We start from the raw sequence: 23,724 nt of genomic DNA on the forward strand, positions 1-23,724 counted from the left end.
CGTCCTGAGTTCCCTTCCAGAACTTTCCCTCCTCCCTCCCTTTGCTTAAAGCACCGTCTCATCTCCTCCCTGGCTCGTGTGTGTCTGGGGAGAGGTGGCACGGAGCAGCCCTGGGTCATGTTCACCCACTGCTTGGGTGTGGCATTGGATAACAGAATTCCACCGCGAGCTACCGAGGTGCTTTTGTCAAGTTCATGGCCAAACCCTGGGGCTTTATTGGCGATGGGGGCTGTGCCCCTCGGTCATCCTTGGGTCTGAGCAGCCGTGCCTGTGCATGCTCACTTTTTCTTAGGAGACTGTCTTCACTGCCATCTGCATTTTTCCTTTATGATATTTTTCTCCTACATCCAAGGCAGCTTATTCCGCGGCAGCCTGAGTTTCCCAAACTTGCTTCTGTTGCTGCCATTCTCCCTTCGGTAACTGCTTCACCTGTTCTGGTCAGAAGTCCAGTTTGATCGCCCTTCAGAATTCTTATTCTCGTGTCTATGCATGCTTCTCTTTCTACCCACCCTCCCCATCGAGTTCAGATGAGTTTTCTCCTGTAAGGCAAACCAAGTGATGTCTGAACTGTTCCCCAGGAAGGAGAACAACAGAGGAGAGAAAATGGCCAGGTTAGGTACAGTGATAACTAAGTGTAAAAAGTGGAGAAAAGCATGAGTTGACTTGATTGGACTTTCTATGGCTTTTTAAAATATTTTGAAATTTACTCCAATTATTGCTTGATTTGATTTGATTTGATTTTCATACCTTAATTTCTTATGAATGTAATATGGTCACTTCACAAGGTAAGAAAGAGGATGACATTAAATCAGGGTAGCTATCCGATGAGCCAGGCCAGAATCTGTCTTCAGTAGGATGATGTCATCATTTAAGCTGTTAACAAGGGAGTCCTGAAGCTCAAACTCATAACCAGCTATGTACATTTTTCATGTGGAAAAAAACAAAGAATCCAGTCTTTAAAAGCTTGATATATAGAGTGATATGCATATATATATATTTATATAAAACATCGTGTTCTACAAAAGAATAACCGAAATTATGCAACAGGCCATGTATCTGTGAAGCACATCAGAGCTAGCCAGGGGTTGGTGCTGCTGCTACTGCTGCTAAGTCGCTTCAGTCGTGTCCGACTCTGCAACCCCATGGACAGCAGCCCACCAGGCTCCCCCGTCCCTGGGATTCTCCAGGCAAGAACACTGGAGTGGGTTGCCATTTCCTTCTCCAATGCATGGAAGTGAAAAGTGAAAGTGAAGTTGCTCAGTCGTGTCCAGCTCTTAGCGACCCCATGGACTGCAGCCCACCAGGCTCCTCCATCCATGGGATTTTCCAGGCAAGAGTGCTGGAGTGGGGTGCCATTGCCTTCTCCGAGGTGTTGATGAGAGAGGAGCTATTTTGAAAAACGGTACTCTGAGGTTTTAAAAATTCCCAGTTCGCTGTCAGTAAGAAAGCAAGAAAAAATACTACAGACCGCAGAGCAATTGATCAGGGCCTACAACAAGAATATAAATCTAGAGATAAGAGTGGGGATTAAGAATTTACAAAGTAAGGTACTTGGTGGTGAGAAGTTCAAGATACTCCATTTTTCCTTTTGTGGAGAACACACAGAGGCCCTTTGTAGAGCGGGGTGGGGGTCCAACTCCGAAGGGGGGTGGCTTGGACCGCCTCCAGGGGTCCCGCCCCCACAGCAGGGTTGCCCTTGTGCTCTGTGGGGTCCGCGGAGGAGGGCGCACAGGGGCTGGTCCAACTCAACCCGCCCTGAGACCAGAGTGCTCTGCGGGGTGGGCTCGCGGCCCTAACAACCTGCCCCGCTTTCCGCAAACCTACGAGACCTCCGGGGGAAGCTGCCAGAGAACCGAGGCCTCTCCCAAACCGCAGCCGCGCGCACCTGGCGCTGGAAGGCCTGCGGTCCTGCCCGCGGAATGCTGGTGTTGCCCTGCGGTCCTGCGCGCGGGATGCTGCTGTTGCCCTGCGGTCCTGCGTGCGGGATGCCGCGCGCCGGCGGGGAGGGAGCGGTTGCGTGCGCTCCCCCCAACGGTCGCCCCCTCCCCGCCAGGCTGTCCTCGGGTGAACGTTCCCCACAGTTTCAAGGCTGCTGTGTCCACTGGGAGAGGCGTGTGTCCAGAGGCCCCCACCCCTGAAGCCCAGCACTTTCAAGGAGCGGCTGGGGTGACCCCTCGGGGACGTTGTTCCCTCCGCAACTTCCGGTTCTCCCAGCTGATTTTGGGCCGGGGTGCACTGATATCTCAGACCCGGAGATCTCCCTGTGTAGGCGCTCTTTTCTTTTCCCCACTTAGGAACTAGTGTCGGTTCTACAAGCCAGCTTACCTAGTCCCCTTATGAAGTCGATGAGCTTAATATTATCCGGAAATAACGCGGGACATGCCACTAGGAGATTAAGAGTGGCTTTTCAGGACGTGAGCAGGGTGCCCGAAACCTTTTCGAGCTGAGTTTTCACTTCGCCCTTGGGTTAGGAGACACCTCATTTTATGGATGCACAGAGCACAGTTACATGCTGCCGTGCATAACGTGTGTGTACACAGGTCCCCTGTGATAAGAGGGGCCCTGAGGTGCAGGCTGGCGGGTTCCAGGAAGCCAGTCACCGAGCTCACAGAACCGCCTGGCGGGTGTCCGGGCCCGGAAAGCCACGGCAGCGCCCAAGGAGGTGAGTGTAACCACAGGGCGGCAGATCCCATCCAGGGAGTCCCAGGCTTTCCTGGGAAAGCCACAGCAAAGCTGAGATTGAAGGCTGAGCGGGACTTAGGTGGAATCTGTTGCTGGAGAAGGTGTGTTTGTTCTAGGCTGGGAAACAGCCAGTACAGAGGGTGGGGGCGGGAGGAGGAGAGCCTGCTTGAGAAGCTCAGGGTCAGGTCGCCCCTCAGAAGCTTTCTTTACCCAACCACGTGCTTAACCCAACCAAAGGGACGTGTCCTCGGTGCAGGTGGTGCCCGCTCCTGCCCAGGGCTCACTTGGAATGGCTGAGAGGCGGGGGGGATGACACAGCACCCGCCACTGCTCTCATAGGTGGGTCGTGTCCTTACCGGGAGTCAGGGGCATGGCTGCAGCCTGGCTCTGGCAGCTGTGGTCATTGCTGCGGTCATGGAGCTTGTCTAGCTCCATAAGCAAATGAAATGTAAATGTGAGACTCAGAAGAAACTCACATTTAAGACAACTGAACTCTAGATAAAGATGAATTGCTAAAAAGTTATTTCAGTCAGATAAGAATTGAGAGCGTAAAATGTGGAAAAACCGGGAACTCTGAGCTCAGAATGCTTCCAGTTATCACTTAAGAGTATCCAGAACTGGCCATCACAGTTGGTACATCGTGGTCTCACATGCAGAATCCCTGTCCCGTGATGACATGTGAGGGAGACCTCTGGTCCTTGGGGATGACACTGATGAGGCAGCTGCACCTTTGTATGTAGAAGTTGAAGGGTTCGGGGTGTGATGTGGATGTATTGGGTCTTTCAGGCAGATTGACCACACTTAGTGGCTGTAGTGGGGTGAGCTGCGGGTCTGTACCAGGAATTAGACCACTGCAGGTGGGAGGAACGGCCTGCTCAGGGCCTTCCTCAGGGCCTATCCTGGAAGAGCCAGGAACCACAGAAGTGGTTCACTTTGCATTTGGTAACTTACTAGCTAAATTGTGGGCCTGCTTGGGGACAGAGCGGACAACCAGTGGACAGAGCCCTTAACCAGGAACATGGTGGTTCTCTTGGAAAAGCAAAGATCTGAAAGCCCAGCCATTGTCTGGATGTTTGGGGGGCAGACCCTCCCTGCACCCGGGGAGTGTAGGAGAAAAGCACACGGGGAGTGTAGGAGAAAAGCACACGAGTGCAGGGCTCGGGTCCGTTCCAGGCCTTGGAGCTGGAGGCACTGGTGGGACAGCTTGGTGGAGATCTCATCACCTGGCCTGCACGATGCGGTCTGATGAGGACGGAGGCCCAGGCTCGAGGGGAGTTCGGGGAGGAGTGGTCCACACATGGCTGGCTGTTCTCCAGGCCGGTGAGGGAGAGGTACCAGCAGGGTGTGTGTGGAGTGAGAAGAGGGGGCAGCACCGGGGGGCCTGTGAAGGAAAAGAAATCCACAGTGAAGATAGAAATGGAATGGCCAGACGGGTGAGTGGTGTCCAGTTGTCCAAGGATGCTGAGCCCCAGGGAGGCAGTGCTTACCGTGTCACCTGTGACAAGGGTCAAGCTGAGTGCTCTGAGCCATTTCCATGGATCCAGCAGCAATTAGGAACCTGCTGGGTTTTGTTGTTGTTGTTGTGCTGGGTCTTCGTTGCTCTGCAGGCTTTCCTCTGCTTACGGTGCATGGGCTTCTCATTGCTGTGGCCTTTCTCGTTGCAGCTCCCAGGCTCTAGAGCACAGGCTCAATAGTTGTGGTGCTCAGGCTTAGTTGCTCCGTAGCGTGTGGGACCTTCCAGGATCAGGGATTGAACTCATGTCTCCTGCATTGGCAGGTGAGTTCTTTACCACTGAGCCACGAGGGAAGCCCGCAGACTTGGTGGTTTTGAGAAAAACAGTTTTGGTTCAGTGGGAAGGCAGAGCCAGGATGCACAGAGGGTGTCTGCAAGGTTGTGGGGAAAAGTCCACACCTTGTGTATGAGTGTGGAGGGGTTCTATCTGTTTGGTTTATCCGTGCTGGTTTTCTGACTTGATAGCTGAAAATTTTCTCTAAGTGTTAGGACTAATTAAAAACTATTTGTTTCGCTACCATATTAAAAATTATCTTGGCTTTATGTTACCATATGTGAAAGTTCATTAATAGGACCATATCAATGTTTATTAAATATTTTTGAAGTAGTCATGTTAAATATACACCAGAAAGTTCCATTCCTTGGTTTAGAGTTCTGATGTAATGCCCCAACATTAAGAAACTGGGGGCAATTTAATCATTAGTTGCTCAGTTGTGTCCAACTCTGTGCAATCCCATGGCCTATAGCCTGACAGGTTCCTCTCTCCATGGGATTCTCCAGACAAAAATACTGGAGTGGGTTGCCATTCACTTTTCCAGGGGATCTTCCCAACCTAGGTATCAAACTGGGGTTCTCTTGCATTGCAGGCAGATTCTTTACCATCTAAACCACAAGGGAAGCTCTGATTTTTTTTTTTTTTCTTTAATCAAATAAATTTTAGGAAATTACTGGCTCAGCAGTAAAGAATCTGCCTGCAATGCAGGAAACATGGGTTTGATCCCTGGGTCTCAAAGATCCCCTGGAGAAGAAAATGGCAACCCACTTCACTATTGTTGCCTGAGAAATCCCATGGACAGAGGAGTCTGGTGGGTGACAGTCCATGGGATTGAAAAAAGTTGGACAGGACTCAGCAACTAAACAACAGCAACAAGAAATTACCGAGCCATATTTTTTGAAAAGTCTTGTTGTAAAGTTAATAAATTTGTTAAGACTCTTTAGATTAATTTTTCATATGGTCAGAACAAAAAAAAAATAGTTTTTTTTCCTTTTGCCTTAGTTTTTTGTTGTTGATAATCCTACTTATAATCTATCATTCTGGCGATGTTCTATTCTAGTGATTGTTATGAAAGTTGATTTTCTTATGAACTGGCATTTGGGTCACCAAACAGAGTTGAGTCCCGGTCCCTCGTTGACCTTGGCAAGTCATTTCACACCCCAGTCTTAATGTTCTCGTCTCTCAGTAGGAAATATTACTGTTGTCCACAGATGTGTGAGAACGATCTGGTACACTGTAAGTGTGCAGTAAAGAGAAGCAGTCATAATTCTGGTGACAAATGAGTTGTATTTCCAGCCAGAGTTCTGAGTTACTAACTCAGCCTCAGTAACCAGCAGTTTAACTGTTGACAGGTCATTTACTCTAATGTGTACAGACAGCCCTAGGAGTTATCCAGGAGTCCATGTGTGACAGTGTTCTGTTTAATTATTATCCAGATGTGAGTTAAATCCATCTAAAGGGCAGACACTCAGGTTATTGGCGGGTGGCGGGGGTGGGGAAGTAACTCGACTGAATGTTTTCTTTTGACTCTCTTGACCCCAAATTTCAGACCTCATCAGAGATTTCCCAAAGTATGTCCTAGAAATGCCTAAACTTTTTGTTGAAAGAAGAAAAGAAAAGCAATAGCAGGTGCTGAGGGGTGTCTGATGCCTTGAGATTACTTTAGCCTCACCAGAAAACCTTATCTGATCTCTTATTCTCTGGATAACCTCTGCATCTGCTTTCCTAAAGTTTTCTCTCAGTGAGGAATCAGAGAGAAAGTACAAAGTCGTCTGGTCCTTGCTCAGCACCGTTGGAGTAGGTGATTATAGCGGAGCTCCTGGGAGGCTGGTTGAAGGATGGGGATGGTGGAGCCCTGATGGTCAGTTGTGGATGGGGCCGGGTCTGGTTCTTTGCTGTCTCCATTCCATTTCAGGCTCTTGCCTGGGTCACGGGCACTGGGTGTTTTTATTTGTGAATCAAGAGGATTCTGTTCCTTTTGTCTGAAGACAGCCCTTAGACCACAGGCCTGCAAATCTGAGACAGGTGTCAGCTCCAGCAGCTTTGGCTGCTGTCTCAGCCTTATCGTTGCCCAAAATCAATCTCTTTTTTTTTTTTAAAAGAAAGAGAGTGTTCTTCCTGTCTCACAAAAACATCATGAAGTGTTTTTTTTAACGTTTTTCCATCAAACTCTTGAAATTCTCATCTTTCTAACCTTTAAAACATTCTCAGTTCTAACACATGTATTTGTTCCAATCATTCTAAAGTACAGAGTTTAAAAAGTTTTCAAAATACCGTGCGTCTAATGCCAAGTCTCAGAAACTGGATTTTAAAAAGAAAAGAACGGGGAACTATATTCAATACCCTATAATAAATGGTAATGGGAAAGAATATGAAAAAGAGTATATTTATTTGTATGTGTATAACTAATCACTTTGCCATATGCCTGAGGCTAACACAATGTTGTAAGTCAACTGTACATCTCTAAAAAAATTTTTTTTAAAGAGAAGGAAAAGAAAGAATATTAAAAGTCAAGAGGAAGAGCGCAAAGAGATAAACGTGAAGCAAATCACCACCAAGCCAAGCGCCTGGCCTGCATGCCTGTCCCTGTCTTGTGGATGAGGAATCTGAGGCTTGAAAACTTTAAGGCCATGCTTTTTCTCGCTCAGCTAAGTGGGACTTAAGTCATAAGACAGTGAAGCCGGTGATCAGAGCAGATCAGACAGACCCCAAAGCCTGCGTTGCTCCCATACCACTCACTGTCTCCCAGATGCTACGCTTTTCCAGCATGGAACACAAAGTTATTTTGTTTATGTGCACAGAAGTTCACCCGTGTGTCAGTTTTTAAGGCCACGCCTAATAATTGCCTTTTATTAAAACAAAGACAAAAGTGAAGTTCATCCACTTTCTGTTTTGCTCTTGTTATGTTTGAAATGTGTCCCAGGCCTTGAAGGATGAAAACCCCACATGGCTGTTCACAGAAGATGGTACAGGCCTCGGTTGTCACGTTGAGACGGCATCTTGTCTTTTAAAGGGGAATTTTGGATCTGTTTCTGAATTAGCCTAAAAGTTGTAGTCGGAGCCCAAGAGGACCAGTGTCTTTGCGCTGTGTTTGGAGCGGGGTGGCGTTCATAAGGCATTGAGAGTGCATTTTCTGTCCGCCCCGGGTGGGCGGGCACTCGGCGCCTCCGGTGGAAAAGCAGCAGCTTTGAAGACCCACGGCTCATCCTCTGCCTTCGGTTCCCACTGCTCCTTGTTGTCACCTGTGCTCCGTTCCCTGTGTGTTGGAGTGACGAGCCTGCCCTCTGTGCTCAGGCGTCTGGCTGCTGAGCAGTGATTCAGGAAGACCTGCGTAGGGCCTGCGTTGCCCTCTGCCAGCAGGCAGCTGACCAAAACGGGATCTATGGTGGGTTGTGCGACCGTGTGGGCTAGAAAACGTTATGTATTGTGTTGAGGGTCTCTGTTCTGTGTTCTTCTGCTTCTCTCAAAAATGGTGTAACTGTGGCCTGTAAGATTAGTGCTAGTGTCTGTCTGTAATCCATTCAGAGTACAGGGACCCCTCTGGACACTCCATTATTTATGCTAAAAGACAAGGGTACTGTGGGTCTGAGTGGTTGTTTAGTCGCTCAGTCGTGTCCAACTCTTTGCGACCCCATGGACTATAGCCTGCTAGGCTCCTCTGTCCATGGGATTCTCCAGGCAGAAATAGCTAGCTCTTCTGGGTCTCCTGCACTGTCAGGAGGGTTCTTTACTGCCGAGCCACAAGGAAGCCCATGAGTCTGAGTAACTCATAGTAGGTGTAGCTGATCACTTCCTGTTCAGAAATCACCCCCATCCCAGCTTTAGGGCATCAGCAGCGAGGGTAGTGACTGGGTGGACTCAGAGCCCTTGCTGTGTTCCTTGTGACTCTGGGTGCTCACCGGTGGTCTGGGCTGGGGCTCAGTCCAGCGGGGGCAGGAGCTGCCTCAGTTCTGACGTGTCCCAGCCTCCAGCTCACTCTCTGAAGCTGGCGGCAGTGCTGGTCGGGGCACAGCATGCCTGTCCTTGGCATCCTACCACCCTGTGGCTGTCCTGCAGGTCTTGGTGGTGGGGTGGTACCCAATCCTGGGGTGGGGGAGGTTCTAGAATATTCCCAGGTTAAGGGAGTCTCTGCGCCATGCAGGGAGCTGCAGCTTTGGTGAAGCTGCAGCTGGGAGTGTCAGTTGCTGAGCAGATGGCCAGTGCTGGTGACCTTTCTGCCCCAAATCCTAAGGCGGCCAAGTTAGAAGACCTGAACCATTTTGTACTTACGGAGATGCCAGTAACTCGGAGCCAAGTGCAGCCTTAACGACCCCCTGGTCATCTCAAGAGCCGGTCCTGGAGGGTAAAGGGATGAGTGCTAGTTTAGGTAGAGGCACCACCACTAACTTACCCCCTCCTTTTCCAGAAATGTGGGTGTAACTGTGTGTGGGTCTTAGGGCCACTCTGCCAAAAATAGCCTTAGTTCCTTCTATATCTGTAGACTAAACGTGATCATAACATCCTGTGTGCTTCCAACTTTTATTTTATCCTGACTTCCAAATATTTGATATTAATGTACAGTTGGGGTTTTTCTGCTCTCCAGTGGGACTCAATCCTTTTCTTAATTCTTCCTACCAGTAGTCAAGGTTGGTGACATCCTAGTCTCAACCCTGTAGCAGCATCTTATCCAAGGAGAATAGACTATTCCCAGGGGTGGAGGTTGGGGGTAGAGCGTGGAGGAGATCAAGACTTCCTTCAGCTGTGCTTAAGGTCTTTGTTGCAATATTCTTATTGATCTGGTTAATATAGGCTCTAATCACTAAATAATTTTTTAAATCTTAAAGTCAAACTGCCTCTGTAGGTTCTTCCAAAATATCTTAGAAGTGTTGTTGGTTCACCTTCCTTTGAGGAAGATGCAGTTTTGTTTATTTACTTTTTTTCCCTTCTTTTTATCTTTATGTTTGTTTTGAGTGTGTGCTCAGTACAGTAAGTTTACTCAGCAAATGCCTTTGGTTTAAAATCCTAAGATCCCAAGGACCTTAATCTCCCTGACCCCATCTCTGGATTTAGAAAAAGTCCTTGGGAAAGAAGCTGCCCAGGGAGAGTGAAAGTGAGCCATGGACCCAAGTTAAGACAGTGCCAAGGAAATGCAGCCAAGAGAGGTTTTTTTCTTTTTTTTGAAAACTTGCAATTTTAACAACAACAAAAGAAAAAAATTTTTTTTTTTTTAAGAAAATAAAAGCACTCTGGATTTCCCTTGCCTCCTGCTGGATTTCAGTCTCCCTTAGAAAGTGTGCTCATCAGAATGAGTTCCCGCATCTCCCTGCTTTGTGTCTCAGCATTCAGCGTTTCACTTCTTCATTAAAACCAGGTCCACGCTTGCGTTCCACGGGCTTCACTCATTTGTGAATTAACAGTTCTCAGACCTGAGTCAGGCTCTGATTCCACAGGCCGGGATGGGGCCCCAGGGGTTCACTTCCCACCAGCTCCCTGGTCACCCTGTGCTGCTGGTCCCTGGACAGCAGCCTTTGAGGTGGCTGTACATGTTACTGTGAAAAAAGGGGTTTGTGGCCTTATGGGCCATTCTGTGTTAAACAAGTTGACACAGGTGTAATCTGGACTTGGAGCCTATGGGAAGCAGCCTTACCTCATAGACAGTGAGCTGCTCTGGGAAGCAACCTCGAGGAGTCTTTTGAGTCCCTCCTGCAATGAAGCACTGCCTTAATTAAGGACACATACACTCCTAGTCAATGACTGTCTTTTAATAGTTTTTAAAAATTTGACTCTTTTAATTCATTTTAAAAAAATATTTGCAAGGGGGGACTTCCCTAGTGGTCCAGTGGCTAAGACTCCAAGCTCCCAATACAGGGGGGTGGGGTTCAATCCCTGGTCAGGGAACCAGATCCCACGTATAGACCAGACCTGGCACAAACAAATAAAAAAACATTTTAAAATATATATATATTTGCATGGGATAGATTTAAAACCACTCTGGTTTTGTGAGTGTAGTGTGTGTGTGTTCATATGTGTGCACGTTTTGCCTCTTTGTAGTTTATTGAAGCCTTAGCTGGATTTAAGAGTGAGATGCCTTGAGTCAGTAGAATCAGCCACAGATAATTAAGGATAAGAAAAGCCTCCGGGGAAGCACGTGGTCGGGGTGGGTGTCTTAGTTGACGTTGCAGCTCTGCCCATTGACCCCTCGTGCTGTGAAGTCTGGGAACCAGCCAGTGATTGCGGACTCGGGTTGTGAGAGCAGCTGCAGTCATGTTTATTAATCCCCACACGTTCTCGAGAACCTGGGAGAGTTGTGGGAGGCTGGCTGTCCCCACTGTATAGATCAGACACGAGCCCCTGAAGGTCTGAGCTGGTGGAGTGAGATGAGGGGTCTGTCACCCCAGAGCCTGCACACATGGGCTCAGTTTTCAGCCGTTTATTGGGGGACGACCACATGATCACTACGCTGCGTGTGTTGTCTCCTTGCTCCTGAAGGTAAAAAGTTAGCGTCTTCCTGTCCTGAGGAAATGGAAGGAAGCTGTTTGTTAGTAGGTGTCGTTTCACAATAGGACTTGCTCACTGTAGACAACTGGGGAAAAAACAAAAATGAGAGAGAAAATAAGTGACCCGCGTCATCTAGAGAGAGCCTCTTCAAAGAAGGAACAATTTTCTGCACTACAGAGAACAGACAATTTATACAGTAAAAGATATGCATATGCTTTTTATATAGAAGGCACACATATTCACACATATACATCTTTTAAACAAAATCACTCTTAAAGTGAGTTCACAGATTTGCAGTTAATATAAATGTGATGTCAAAGCTGAAGGTTTTGGCACACCAGAACATGGAATCCCAACTACAGTTTGAACCTAGTGACCTCTGTGCTTCTTCCCCCGTGAAATAGGTCCTTTTTTTTTCTGAGCCCTTTTATTTCTTTTTTATTTGGAGTATTGTTGATTTAAAATGTTGTGTTAATTTCTGCTGTACAGGAAAGTGACTCAGTTATACGTATTACTATATACTTTTTTTTTTATACTCTCTTCCATTGTGGTCTGTCACAGGATGTTGAATGTAGTTCCCTGTGCTCTGCAGTAGGACTTGCTGTCTGTCTGTCCTGTGTGTGATAGCTCACATCTTGCAAACTCTATGGGGGGTCAGGCTTCTGGGTTATAATGAAAAGCAGCAGGCGCCTTGCCTTGCTGTCAGTGGCATCGGAGGCTCTGGGGACTCCTGATAGGTTTCTGGCTGGCCGTCTGGCCTGCGTTTAGACTTCCCTCCCCGCCGTCCTGTCTGGGCTGCAAGCTCAGCCGCCCGCGGGTGCTGTGAGCTGTGAGGCTCTGGCCAGGCGGGCAGAGGCGTCAGCAGTGAATAAGCGCTTTCTGCGTTTCCGCAGCCAGAGCCTGTGTGATCCTCCGCGATGCTCAGTCACCCCACAGCCCTGCTCTGAACGCGGCTGTTTCCCACACATGAGGATGGTGGCGAGGGGGGAGATGGCAAGATTCTGGAGTCTGGAGAGCCTTCACCCGGGTATGTGTGCAGACTGACCTTGCTGCCAAGTCCTGTCTGTCCTCGCAAGGTGCAGGGCTCTGTGTGCTGCCTCTTGTCAGGCTGTGTGTGTGTGTGTGTGTGTGTGTGTGTGTGTGTGTGTGTGTGAGCGAGTCTTTTGTCTGGACCTGGGGTCCTGAGGGCAGTTGTAGCTGTTGTTCTTCACTCAGTGATGTCTGACTTTTTGTGACCCCATGGACTGCAGCACGCCAGGCTTCCCTTTCCTTCACTATCTCCCGGAGTTTGCTCAAACTCATTTCAAAAGTTCTAGCTGTGGACACAGTAAATCAGAGGCTGGTTTGAGTTGTGCAGCCACTGGTATGAAATAGAAAATAGCAAGAGTCAACCGTGGATTGTTCTTTGTGAGTTATGGATCTGGTTCTTGTGCTAGGCTTTGCTTCTGTTACACGAAACTTCTTTATTCAGGGGACTGTTGTTGGGGTCCATAACAGTGTTCCTTGCTAATCTGGGGTGTGTGAGGTTTAATGGTATGAATTGATTTTGGAAAAATAGTCGACTGTTTGCAAAAAGTGTTACTACCCAGGACTGGTTATTGTTTGGGGCTTTATTCCATTATTGCTTTTCAGTGTTTTTGTGAGTGTTGTCACTAGACTAGTTCCTAGGTGAACTTAGAAAGGTGGTTCTCTCACACTAGGAGGTTATCACCTGGAACCCATGTATTCTTTTAAAGGAGTAAATGCTTCATGGAAAGCATTCTGGCCGACTCCTACACATCATGCAATGGGAAGCTTGAAAAAAGAGTCCTGTCTCAGTTTTTGTATTAAGTGAATTCCATCGCTCACCCTGGAATGAATGGGAATTACAGGTGACAGCCGGAGGGCAGCGTGGGCCTCCCCGCGCTGCACTGAGTACTCTGTGCTTCTTGCTGGCCTTCCCTGTTTTGATTGGCTCCCAGTGCTGGCCGAGCACAGACAGGGGTGTGGTGAGGGCTTCACTGACGCAAATTCAGAATAAAAAAAAACAAGTGGCCCAGTGGTTTCTGCATTCAGGGCTCAGGCCTGCCCGCCGAGTGGCTGTGCTTATCACTGAGTGGCTGGTGACCCCAGGTCCTACATGGAGGACAGCTGGCTGCCTGCCGGCCTCCTGGGCTGGGGGTGCGCCTGTGTTTACCCCAAGGCAGCCGGCGATGGAGCCCGCCCCCCGCATTCCTCCACCCCAGGCGGGCACAGGGCCCGGTCCTCCCTCCCACGTGTGTGTGTGGAGGCCAAGAGAAGCTGGGTTCAGCCCCTGTGCTGAGCCTGACACTCTGGGAGGTGCAGCCGGCCAGGCCTCCTGCTAGGGGTCTGCGCCCTCCCTCCCCAAGTGCCCTCGGGCTCCAGGCTCCAGCCCTGCCCGCCTTTGAGTCTGGCTGCCAAGAGAAGGAAGGCGCGGGCTCTGCTGGGGTCATCTCTGTTCCCGATGGTTCTGTGTGTTCCCAGCACTGTCTCTCATGTACCTGCTATGCTAAATGTGTATGTGTGTAAACGTGATGGAAATGACCACAGATGCAACAGCGGAGAATCAAGTGGAGAGCTTGCTTACTGGGGGGATTCTGTCTCAGATGAGAGCCCTGAGTGGGCAGGGGACCCTGAGGGACAGCCTGGCGGCCCCCCAGAGAAAGATCTGGCAGGAGCAGGTGGGGAGGGCGGGTGGTCAGCAGGCCTGCCCTGTGGCCATGGTTAGCGAGGCCGAGGCCCCGGGCAGGTGCCCAGCAGGCTTGCTTTGGAGCCAGACAGACCAGGACTTGAATTACAGCCCCAGGACTGGGGAGCAGTTCCTTCACCTCTCGGAGCCATAGTTTGCTCTTGTGTTGACAGACACTGATGGTTCCAGGACGCTTCCAGCGTGGGGCTTGGTACACACGGAGTTTATCCTGGAAATGTGGTGAAAGCAACCGGGTTCCTTCCCAGGGCGGTGCAGCCCGCCTGCGAGGCACTGCCAGGAGCCGAGAGGGGTGCAGTGGGCACGAGCTGCTGGGGCGCCTGGGGGAGGAGCAGGGCGCAGACAGAGGCCCGGGCAGCTACCATCAGAGCTGAGCCAGAGGAGTAGCAGCAGCTTGCTGAGTGGGGACAGATGCCAAGGGATCAGCCCAGGGGAGAACCCAGGGCCTAAACCCAGGCTTGCACCAGGAGCTGAGACTGTCCTGCCTCTGGGCCCCCAAGAGCACAGAGGCTCAACCCCAGCCTGCCCATCTCAGGATTCTGAGGGCCTCTCCTGGGGGGGTACAGAGCATGGAGGATGCACAGGGCATGACTTGCCTTTAAATTGAGAAGTAAAAATACACGTGGTTTGAGCCAAAGCTTTCTAAACAAACCTTTTATAGGAACAGGCCACCTGGGGGTTTGGTATCAGTTCAGTTCAGTCGCTTAGTCATGTCTGACTCTTTGCGACGCCATAGACTGCAGCACAGCAGGCTTCCCTGTCCATCACCAACTCCCAACTCATCAGAGTCTTTTCTAAGGAGTCAGTTCTGAGGGGTGACTGGGGTAAATAGGGAGGTTCTGGGGCCTTTGGTATAAATGAAGCTCTATCTTGGTGTGACCCTTGTCATTGCTCGGGCATCAAGGGTAGCAAGGCCCCAGGTCTAATCCAGATGTGAAGTTCTGTCCTGGGAGGGGCATTTCCAGGAGACCCGTGGGCATCATGAAGGGGTATCAGTGGAGGGCAGCGCGTCCAAGCCAACTATCCTTTTTGACTGTATTGTCATCGACGTGTTTAGAAGACTCACAGAGCACTGCCCCATGTGTGGAATGGTTTGAAAGTCTAGGTGAGGCATAAGGGGACGGTCCTGATGGTGTCAGGTTGAGCCCTGAACAGGAAGGGTGTCTCCTGTAACTAGGTGTGAGCTGACATTGACCAGCACGGGCTTCCTGGTCCCTCGAGGTCAGCGCTGGGGCAGGAGGGGTGGATATGAGAGACTCAGAACAGCTCAGGAGGGTGTTACAATGAAGCTGCTGAAATATAAGGACAGTGTAAATACGGTGAGCATTTTAAAGTGAGTAAATCTAGTAGGCTTCTAGGATGTGAGAGGCAGAGACTGTTCCTGCCACCTGGGGCTTGGCCAGTGACGGGGGAGTGGCGAATGTAAGCAGGGGTCCCAGCCTCACCCCTCACCAGGGAGTGAGAGCTCGGCACCGGGAAGGAGGAAGGGGAGCTTATGGGCTTTCTGGGTGGGGCGTCGCTCCAGGTGGAGTGGTCAGTGTGGACTGAAGGACCGTGTCCTTTTTTGCTGAGAGCAGGAAACACTCGCTGGCACACAGTGGCTGAAGCCGAGGTGTTGAAGCAGCCAGATCCAAACCCACTGCCCTCCAGCTTGTCTCGCTGCGGAGATGAGTCTCACAGCACACCTCCCAGGGCAGGTCCCTGCACTGGGGTTGAGGAAGTCGAGCTTGGGTGCCCGTGGTTCTAGAATTCAGCCAGGTATCAGAATCGCTTGGAAAGAGAGCTCTGGAAAGAGATTCTTGGCTAACACCCCCTCCTGCTCCCCCCCCTGCCCCTGCCCCCTGGAGGACCTGGCTCTCTGGCCCAGCGCCAGAGTCTGTGTTTTTCTGAACCCTCCTCACCCTCACCCCCACCCCCAGCCCAGGATGGGAAGCCATGGACCCTGCGTGTTTGGGGACCACTGAGGGGGAGTGGCCCTGAGGTCAGGGGGAGGGTGGTTCTGGCATCGAGGCCCCCTGTGTCCGTGCTTGTACCCTCTGGCATCTCATGGCTCAGGGGCCGCCCTGGGTGCAGGGACATGGCTGGTGGTCCAGCCCTCTGCAGCAGCAGCAGCAGCAGCACCCTGTCAAGTCCACCCTGGGCTCTGAGCGCAGGCTACCTGCCCACCCGCCCAGATTTGCTGTTTTGCTCTTCAGATGGGAAAGATGGGAAATGAGAACAGTTTATCTCCAACCCGAGGAAGCCTGAGGGGTCAGCAGGTTTCCTAAAATGTGTGTTTTTAATGGCTTATTCCAAGTGCAGGAATTTTCCCGAAGTGACCTGTGTTTTAGTGGGAACCCTCCCCCCCCGTGCCCCCCCCCCCCGCCCCCGTAGAGTGCTCTGCCCGTCGGGTGCTGAGTGTCCACACCCGTGTGGCCCGCATGGCAGGTGCCCAGGTGTGACTCCCACTGTGTCAGCTGTCACCTTCCTCTCACCTGTCACCTGCCCTCCCCAACCCCGTGTGACAGGTAAGAGAAAGGCAGTCTCGGGGACGCTCGGGCCAGGGCCTGGCTGGGACCCCAGCAAGCTCTTGTGCTTTTGAAATTCTGTCACTCTGAGCAAAAGCCCTTAAATCTGCAAAATTAGGCCAGATGGGGGAGACCTGTGTCCTGAGAAAAACTCCCCCTGGGACACGGACTGGGGACCTGTGGGAGGGCCTTGTCCTTGGCGCGTATTATAGTCCGAGGTTCTCCATTGGTGGTGGTATTGACATGTCCTGTCCTAAAAACTCGCCTGGAGGGCCTGTTGCCAGGTTTTGTTCCTCACAGACGTGAAATCCAGGTCCAGACAGAAGCTGTCACCCTCCCGAGAGACGTGGACACTGCTCTTCGCTGGCATTTGCTCATAAGCTCACATGGTCTCTGCCGAGTTTGCAGCAGTCCTGACTATGAAGGCACGTCCGCTTTGGCCACGGTGGTCTCTCCTGGATGTTCCTGAAGCCGAGCTGGGCCAGCACTGGAAGGGTGGATGGGGTTTCCTCAGATCGGCGCATGCAGGAAGAAAGCAGAGCCTGGGGAGGAAAGAATTTGGGTCTGAATCTTAGGATGAGACTGTGTGAGGTATGGGCAGGTGAGGGGGGAGGTGGTCCACCCGGTGCAGCCCCTGGAGTCCTGGGACGTCTGCCTTTCCAGGGGACGTTGACATGATGATTAAGCAAGCATGGGTAGTTCACATTACACACGTGTACAATGCACACGATTGCTGCACTGTCCCAGAGTTGTCCCTGCAGGCGTGTGTGCTGTCGTGAGTGTGCAGGTCTTTTAGACCCGAAAGACGTCCCCTCTGGGCATGGCTGCAGCTGTGAGGGCGCAGTGGACAGAGGAGCAAGCATGTCCCCTCTCAGATTCCTCTGTCTTAGGGGTCGAGGTTTCCGTTTCAGTTTGCAACAGTCTTTGCTCACCATTCACGAGATCCTTTTCAAACATAGCTTTTGCACACCTACTTATTCAACAACCCTGAACATTCATTGGAAGGACTGATGCTGAAGCTGAAACTCCAGTGCTTTGGTCACCTGATGCAGAGAGCGGACTCATTGGAAAGACCCTGATGCTGGGAAAAATTGAAGACAGGAGGAGAAGGGGATGACAGAAGATGAGATGGTTAAGATGGCATCATCGACTCAATGGACACAAGTTTGAGCAAACTCAGGGAGATGGTGAAGACAGGGAAACCTGGCATGCTGCAGTCCATGGGGTTGTAGAGGGTTAGACATGACTGAGCGACTGAACAAAAATAACTTATTCAACAAAAGAAATGATGCCGCTGGCAAGGACCTGGAGACTTGGAAGCCCAAGTGCTCCTGGTGGGACATAGAGCAGCACGGCCACCATGGGGAACAGCATGCAGGGACCTCAGAAAGCTAAGTAGAATTTCCACATGACCCGGTCATCCCACCTCCGGACACACATCCAGGAGAATCCAGAGCAGGACCTAGAGGAGGTGTTCACGCAGCCGTGTTCAAGAGGTGGAAGCGCCCCAAACGCACCTGGACGTTTGCATGGATGAAGAAAGCTCGGTATCAGGTGCAGTGGAAGGAAATCGGATACAGGCAACCACATGGGTGAACGTTGAGGGCCTTGTGCTGAAGGGAATAAATCCGCTACAAAACCACTGTGGGACTCCACTCAGTGAGGAGCGTAAAGTGTTCAGAGCCCAGAAACAAGGCGGAAGGCTCGTTGCCAGGGAATGGGGGCGTCAGTCTTCAGTGGGGCCAGGGTGTCAGTTTCGCAAGATGAGAAAGTTCTGGGGTTGTTTGCACAACCACGTGAACGTAGTCAACACTGCTGAAGTGTACACTTACAAATGTCCAGGATGGCCCATTCTATGTGTTTTTTACTACTAAAGGAAGGAAAGAAGGAAGCTAATTGATTAAGGTTCCTCTTTCATTATTAGAATGTATTAATCTGTCCTAATTTTGCGAAAGTGCATTTTGAGAGTCAGTGGTAAGTCCACAACATGCAAAACAGCCCTAAATAAAGAATCACCGCTGAAAACCAGACAAGAGTGGCACATAGTAACCTCCAGGAAAGGCCCCGGTGAACCTGGGTCTGCAGGTGACGCACAGGCCTCGGTGAGAAGGCGACACTGGTGAGAGGGTGGGCTCTGCGGGGGAGGGGGGCCTTTAACTGGAAGGGAATGGAGGTTCCCTGCAGAGGAATCTGCACTGAGGCAGTTGGTCGCTGCTCTGGGGTTCTCATGCACACAAGGGAACCGTGTTTCCAGAAGTCGGCCATGGAGCTGCATAGGGTATGGCTGGAGAGGGTGGTGGGGATGGGAGGCAGGGAGACCTGGGTGTGTACCCCGCCTCCACCGACCCTTGTGCCCCCAAAGGAGGAGTTAACCTCCTGGGAGCCTGAGTTCCCTCACCAGCAGTCTGCCGTTCATTATTGAGTGCCTTCTGCACGCCAGGGGTTACACTGGGTGCTGGGGTACAAGAATAGACCCCGCCTATTCTCTCAAGAAGTTCTGACCTCAGAAGGGAAACCCTCACAAAGGCAGGAGTGTGGGGTGACAGGAGCCTTGCTCTGTGCAGACAGCATCAGAATCTGCCCTCACCCCTCCCACCCAGACCCTGGAGAAACCCCACTCCCTGAGATACGTGTGAACCGTAGCACAGGAGCACAGGGGGCCGTCGACTTAGAAGGGGCTTTAAGATCCTAAAGGCAGTTAAGATCACGAGGGGGGAGGACAAGGGGCTCCGACAGACTGGGGTGGCGTGGTTCCCCCCACCCAGTCAGCTGTGAACACCGCGCTGTGGTCGGGCAGCTCCCCGAGGGCTCCATTAGAGACGGGCTGCAGGCTCGCGTTGCCTCCCTGGTGTCTGCTGAGAGACTCGTGTGCCTAGAGCAGGTGTGTCTGCCTTCTCCAGGTCCTCTCCCCAACCCCCAGACACACCCCCGAAAAGACCGCAGAGCAGTGTGACACAGCACAGGGCAGGGGCAGCCACACGGCGCTCACACACACATGCGCACACACAGCAGGAACCCTGGGAGGTGTGCCCTGAGCGAGTGGCAGGGCTGGAGGGAAGGGCGGAGGAGAGCTGGGGCCTGGTGTGCAGAGCGGAGGGGCCTGGCCCTGGGTAGACAGGTGTCCGCAGGGCACTCGCAACGTGGCCTGTCCAGAGGGATGGGCTGGGGACGTAAGATGCACTTAGGTCACAAAGACTTAGCACAAAGTAAGGAATAGGAAATATCTCACTTTTAAAAAGTTAAAAATAATTTCCAAAAATCTCATTTTTAAAAACAGCTTCTTCAGTTTAGAAATAGACCTGTCCCTGAGGGGAAATTCCAGCTGGTAGGTCCTTGAAAGAATCATTAGGGCTCTCCCTCCGCCATCACCGTCCGGCCAACCTTCCTCCTCCTGCCCCGACCGCAGCTCCTCCCTTTCCCATTAATTCTCCCAGTAACCTGGGATTTTCTGAACCGGGTAGACTTTATCCTTTCTGTTGTCCCCTCATTACCTGGACCTGCCTGTCCTTGAATTTCACGCCCCTTCCCCGCCCGCCAGCCGTCTGTCTGATGGAGAGCCGTGGTGCCTCCTGCTTCAGTTGACCCACCTCCTGCAACTGGTGGTCTGCTCACACCCCCTACCCGCTTCAAGCTGTGGCCGAGTCACTCTTGTGCGTCCCAGCACACCAACATGGATGTCCTCACCGCAGTGACTCTTGTTAGCGAGTCCCAGCTAGAATCAAGGATGCTACGGACTTGACACACATTATCTCATCTAATTCTCCAAAAAGAACGAGACTGTTTACAAGAGAAGGATTGGGGCTCAGGGAGATGGGGTGCCTGGTTGGGCTCCCTGCCTGGAGAGGGGCAGGCTTGAATTCAGACTCTTAACGCCCGGTCTCTGCAGCGCCAGGGACCCATCACTCCCCTGCCCAGGCCCCTTGCTCTCCAGTCCCTCTTTGTTCGAGGCCCTGGTGTCCCAAGTGCAGCTACATGTGTCCACAGTCAGGAGCCAGGCTCCTCTCCCAGGAGACCCTGTCCTTCTCACAGGGACGTTCGGTGACAGAGGAGCCTTGGCGAGGAGCCCACCATCCTGAAAGGAGATAGGAGTGGCCAGGTGGTCCATCCTGAATGCTGCCCCCATCCTCAGAAGGTGCTGGGTAACTCTTAATTGTGACACGTGAGCCCTGGCCTTTGCTGTGTGGACAACTAAGAAGCCCAGCTGCTGGGCTCCACTTAGGATACCCTCAGCACCTCCTGATTCAACAGCACACACTGTGCCTTGCAGGAAAACATGGCAACGGACACTTAAAAAAAAAAAATATATATATATATATATATATATATATGTATATCAAATTTCAACTTTGTTTTCCTCCTCAAGCTTATTTAGAAACACTGCATCTGTTACATCCACTTTGGAGCACAAATTTCCAGCATCACATGTTGTTTGCTCAGTATCCTGACTCCGGGAATAACCCTGCATGTCACCGTCTGCAGTGGTCTCTGAAGTGTCCCCTTCCCACCAACTGGGACACGAAGCGCTGGCTCCTCCTAGCGTCAGCTGCTATCTTTGGATTATAATAGCTCAGTAGGCATTTTCTAATGGTTTCTTACTCTGGGTGGGACAAAAAATGACAACTTTCCCACGAGGGCGCATTCTCAGAGCTCACAGGTTTTGTCCTTCTATTTTTGCCATTAGCTGCATCTTTTAAACCATACCGTCATTCTCTCTCTCTCAGTTTCTTCCGATGGAGGTGCGGAGCCGTCTGCCCTAGTGGACGACAACGGCAGCGAGGAGGACTTCAGCTACGAGGACCTGTGTCGGGCCAACCCCCGATACCTGCAGCCGGGTGGGGAGCAGCTGGCCATCAACGAGGTACTGGAGTCCGTTTCACACAGTGGTGGCCGGTGTGTCTGGGCCCAGAATCCACTCCTACTTGTCTCTCTGGTTATTTCTTAGTGAACGTGTTCTAACACGGAGAACTCCAGTTAGGCATTTTCAAGGGCGATTTGTGTGATTAAGTGTTGCCGATGACCGAAGCTGTCCCTCCCAGTCAGCAGGCTGTCATGACACCTGGAGAGGGCTTCTTGGTCCAGGCAGTGCCCTGCCTACCTTTATAAAGGTCTCACAGCCCTTGTGGGCAGTGAGCGTTAGTTACTGCCCACGTTTTGGCAAACACTTGGAAACTAAGAGGCTGAGCGACCTACTAGGGTGGCAGAACAGAAGTGAAGCACGACTTTCTCCGAGCTTCTTTCTCCTCCTCTGCGTCGTTAGCACTTTTTTACAGAAGTCTTTGCAGCAGCCCCTCTAGCCTTGGGAGAGGGTTTAGAGGCTCAGAAACCCCGTGGGGGAGTGAACAGTCCAGTCAGTCTCACTTGTTGGGTGACTGACTTATGGATTGAGTGGGCTCAGGGGTTCCTTTAAGAGCACGTGAGGGTGCCCCCCTGGTTCTTTCCCCCGTTGTGTCCTGTGACATCAGGTGCTTGAGCATCATCCATGTGGGTGCTTGGGGGCGGGGGTGCTCAGGGTCCCCCAGCTCGGTGCTGAGCGCCCACCTCTCCATTCTAGCTGATCGGCGATGGCAGCGTGGTCTGCGCGGAGGCCCTGTGGGACCACGTGACCATGGACGAACAGGAGCTGGGCTTCAAGGCGGGGGACGTCATCCAGGTCCTGGAGGCTTCGCACAAGGACTGGTGGTGGGGCCGCAGCGCAGACAGGGAGGCATGGTTCCCGGCCAGCTTCGTACGGGTGAGTGTCCTGTTTCCGGTGGTGGGGCGGGGTAGGGGCAGTGCCAGGACCACTCTTTCCTTATCACCCACGGAACCAGACCTCTCTGCGGTCAGGGTGGGTGGTGGAGCAGTGTCCACGGGGGTCAGCTAGGCAGCTGGTGTCGCTGCTGCGTTTGCGATGCTCGGCTGGGCACCTGCCGCCCTCCTGACAGTCCTGGGGAGTGGAAATCAGGGGACCCAGGCCCGGTGCCGCCCCCACTGACTGTTCTCCGCGTGTGGCCGCAGCTGCGTGTCAACCAGGAGGAGCTGTCGGAGGGCTCCAGCGGCAGCCCCGGCGAAGAGCAGGAGGAGGACGCGGGTAGGGCCCGCCACAAGCACCCCGAGAGCAAGCAGCAGATGCGGGCCAACGTGGTCCAGGAGATCATGGACACTGAGCGCGTGTACATCAAGCACCTCCGGGACATCTGCGAGGTGGGCCTGGGCGATGCCCGAGGCGGGTCCCTGTCCCTGTCCCGCGGCCCCTCCCCTGCTCCCTGGCCCCTCCCCTCACCCGCGGCCCCTCCCTCCCGGCTCCGGTGTTTCCAGAGCCCCGCCCTCCCCCACCTCGCCCAGCAGGGCCGCTGGCTCACAAGGTGCTAGTCCACCTTGGGCGGTGTGGACGGCTCGCCGTCCTCAGGGTTCAGTCCCGCCACCCTGAGCCTCAGTCAGAGCGAGTGACCGTGCTGGGAGGCGCACCCGCCTGACCCCCTCTGAAGCCCCGCGGGGTCCGTCTCACCCAGGCGCAGATAGGGACACAGGTATCCTCTGGTGACACCCCAACTCTTTCCTGCGGTGTTCGGGATCCCGTTGGCAACAGTCTCCCCCCGCCCCCCCCCCCCCCCCACCATGGTATTTCCCGTTTTTGTGGATTCTGTACAGTGGTGGGCTAGACTGCCCTGTGCCCACTCTGGTCACTCGAGCCTCCTGGCCATGAATGCAGACCCTGCACTTTGTGGTCAGCTGAGGGGGCCCAGCAGGAAGCAGGCCAAGTGCGCCCCCTCTGTGGGGTTGGCTTCACCCCAGATAAGGACCCCCAGCCTTTGGCTTATGTGTCTTGTTTCCTGGGAACCCACGCTTGAGGGAGCAAAGCCTCATTTTAGGGGAACAGCCCCTGCTGATGACTGCTGAGCACCGCCATGCCCCTCCCCCGGGGTAAGCTGACCTGGCAGCACTCGGGGCTGGTCCATGCGCCCCGAGGGCAGACGAGGAAGCCCAGGTGCGCAGGAGTAAGGGGGGTTGGAGTGTAAACCAGACCCACCACCCTGCAGCTGCCGTAGTCAGTTCAGTTGGTGCAATTACACGGTGCCCACTTGGGGACAACTGTAGGTGTTCCGCGGCCTTTCCATCCTAATGCCATTCCTACCCCCGTGCATCCAGGGTGTAGAGAATTAGCGGTGCTGTCATCAGTGCAGCCTCGGGTTGGAGATATCCAGGTTTGTGTCGTTTTTCTCCAGAAAGCGGGTGCTGGTGGAGCCCCAGCTAAGCCATCCTTGGCCCTGGACTGGGACAGGGAACAGTCAGCGATGTGCTGGGCAGGTCTTTTTGGCTGTGACGTGGAGTTAAGGATGGAAGCCTGGGCATTTTAGGAGTTTAGAGAAAGTGTGGCAGGACCAATTTCTGAGCTCTAATGTTTGAAACCAAACCATCTGTTTCATGAGTATAATCTGGAAGCTTTCTGTGGTTTCTTCAAGTGGCTCAGCACGGCCGCTGGCTCACGAGGTGCTAGTCCACCTCGGTCGCTCCGACTCTTTGCGACCCCATGGACTGCAGCCCACCAGGCTCCTCTGTCCATGGGATTCTCCAGGCAAGAATA

At 52.3% G+C, this 23,724-nt stretch overlaps 1 protein-coding gene across 1 annotated transcript in view; it reads left to right on the forward strand.

Moving 5' to 3' along the window:
- Positions 1–23,724, forward strand: part of SPATA13 (spermatogenesis associated 13) — a 56,477-nt gene that overhangs the window by 22,843 nt on the left and 9,910 nt on the right. The window contains exons 4-6 of the mRNA XM_052650069.1: positions 20,882–21,018; positions 21,712–21,891; positions 22,158–22,343. Of these exons, the coding sequence (XP_052506029.1) occupies positions 20,882–21,018; positions 21,712–21,891; positions 22,158–22,343 (503 nt within the window). The remainder of the gene's footprint in view (positions 1–20,881; positions 21,019–21,711; positions 21,892–22,157; positions 22,344–23,724) is intronic.

This window comes from Budorcas taxicolor, chromosome 12 (genome assembly GCF_023091745.1).
Source record: "Budorcas taxicolor isolate Tak-1 chromosome 12, Takin1.1, whole genome shotgun sequence".
In the NCBI taxonomy this organism is placed as follows: Eukaryota; Metazoa; Chordata; class Mammalia; order Artiodactyla; family Bovidae; genus Budorcas; species Budorcas taxicolor.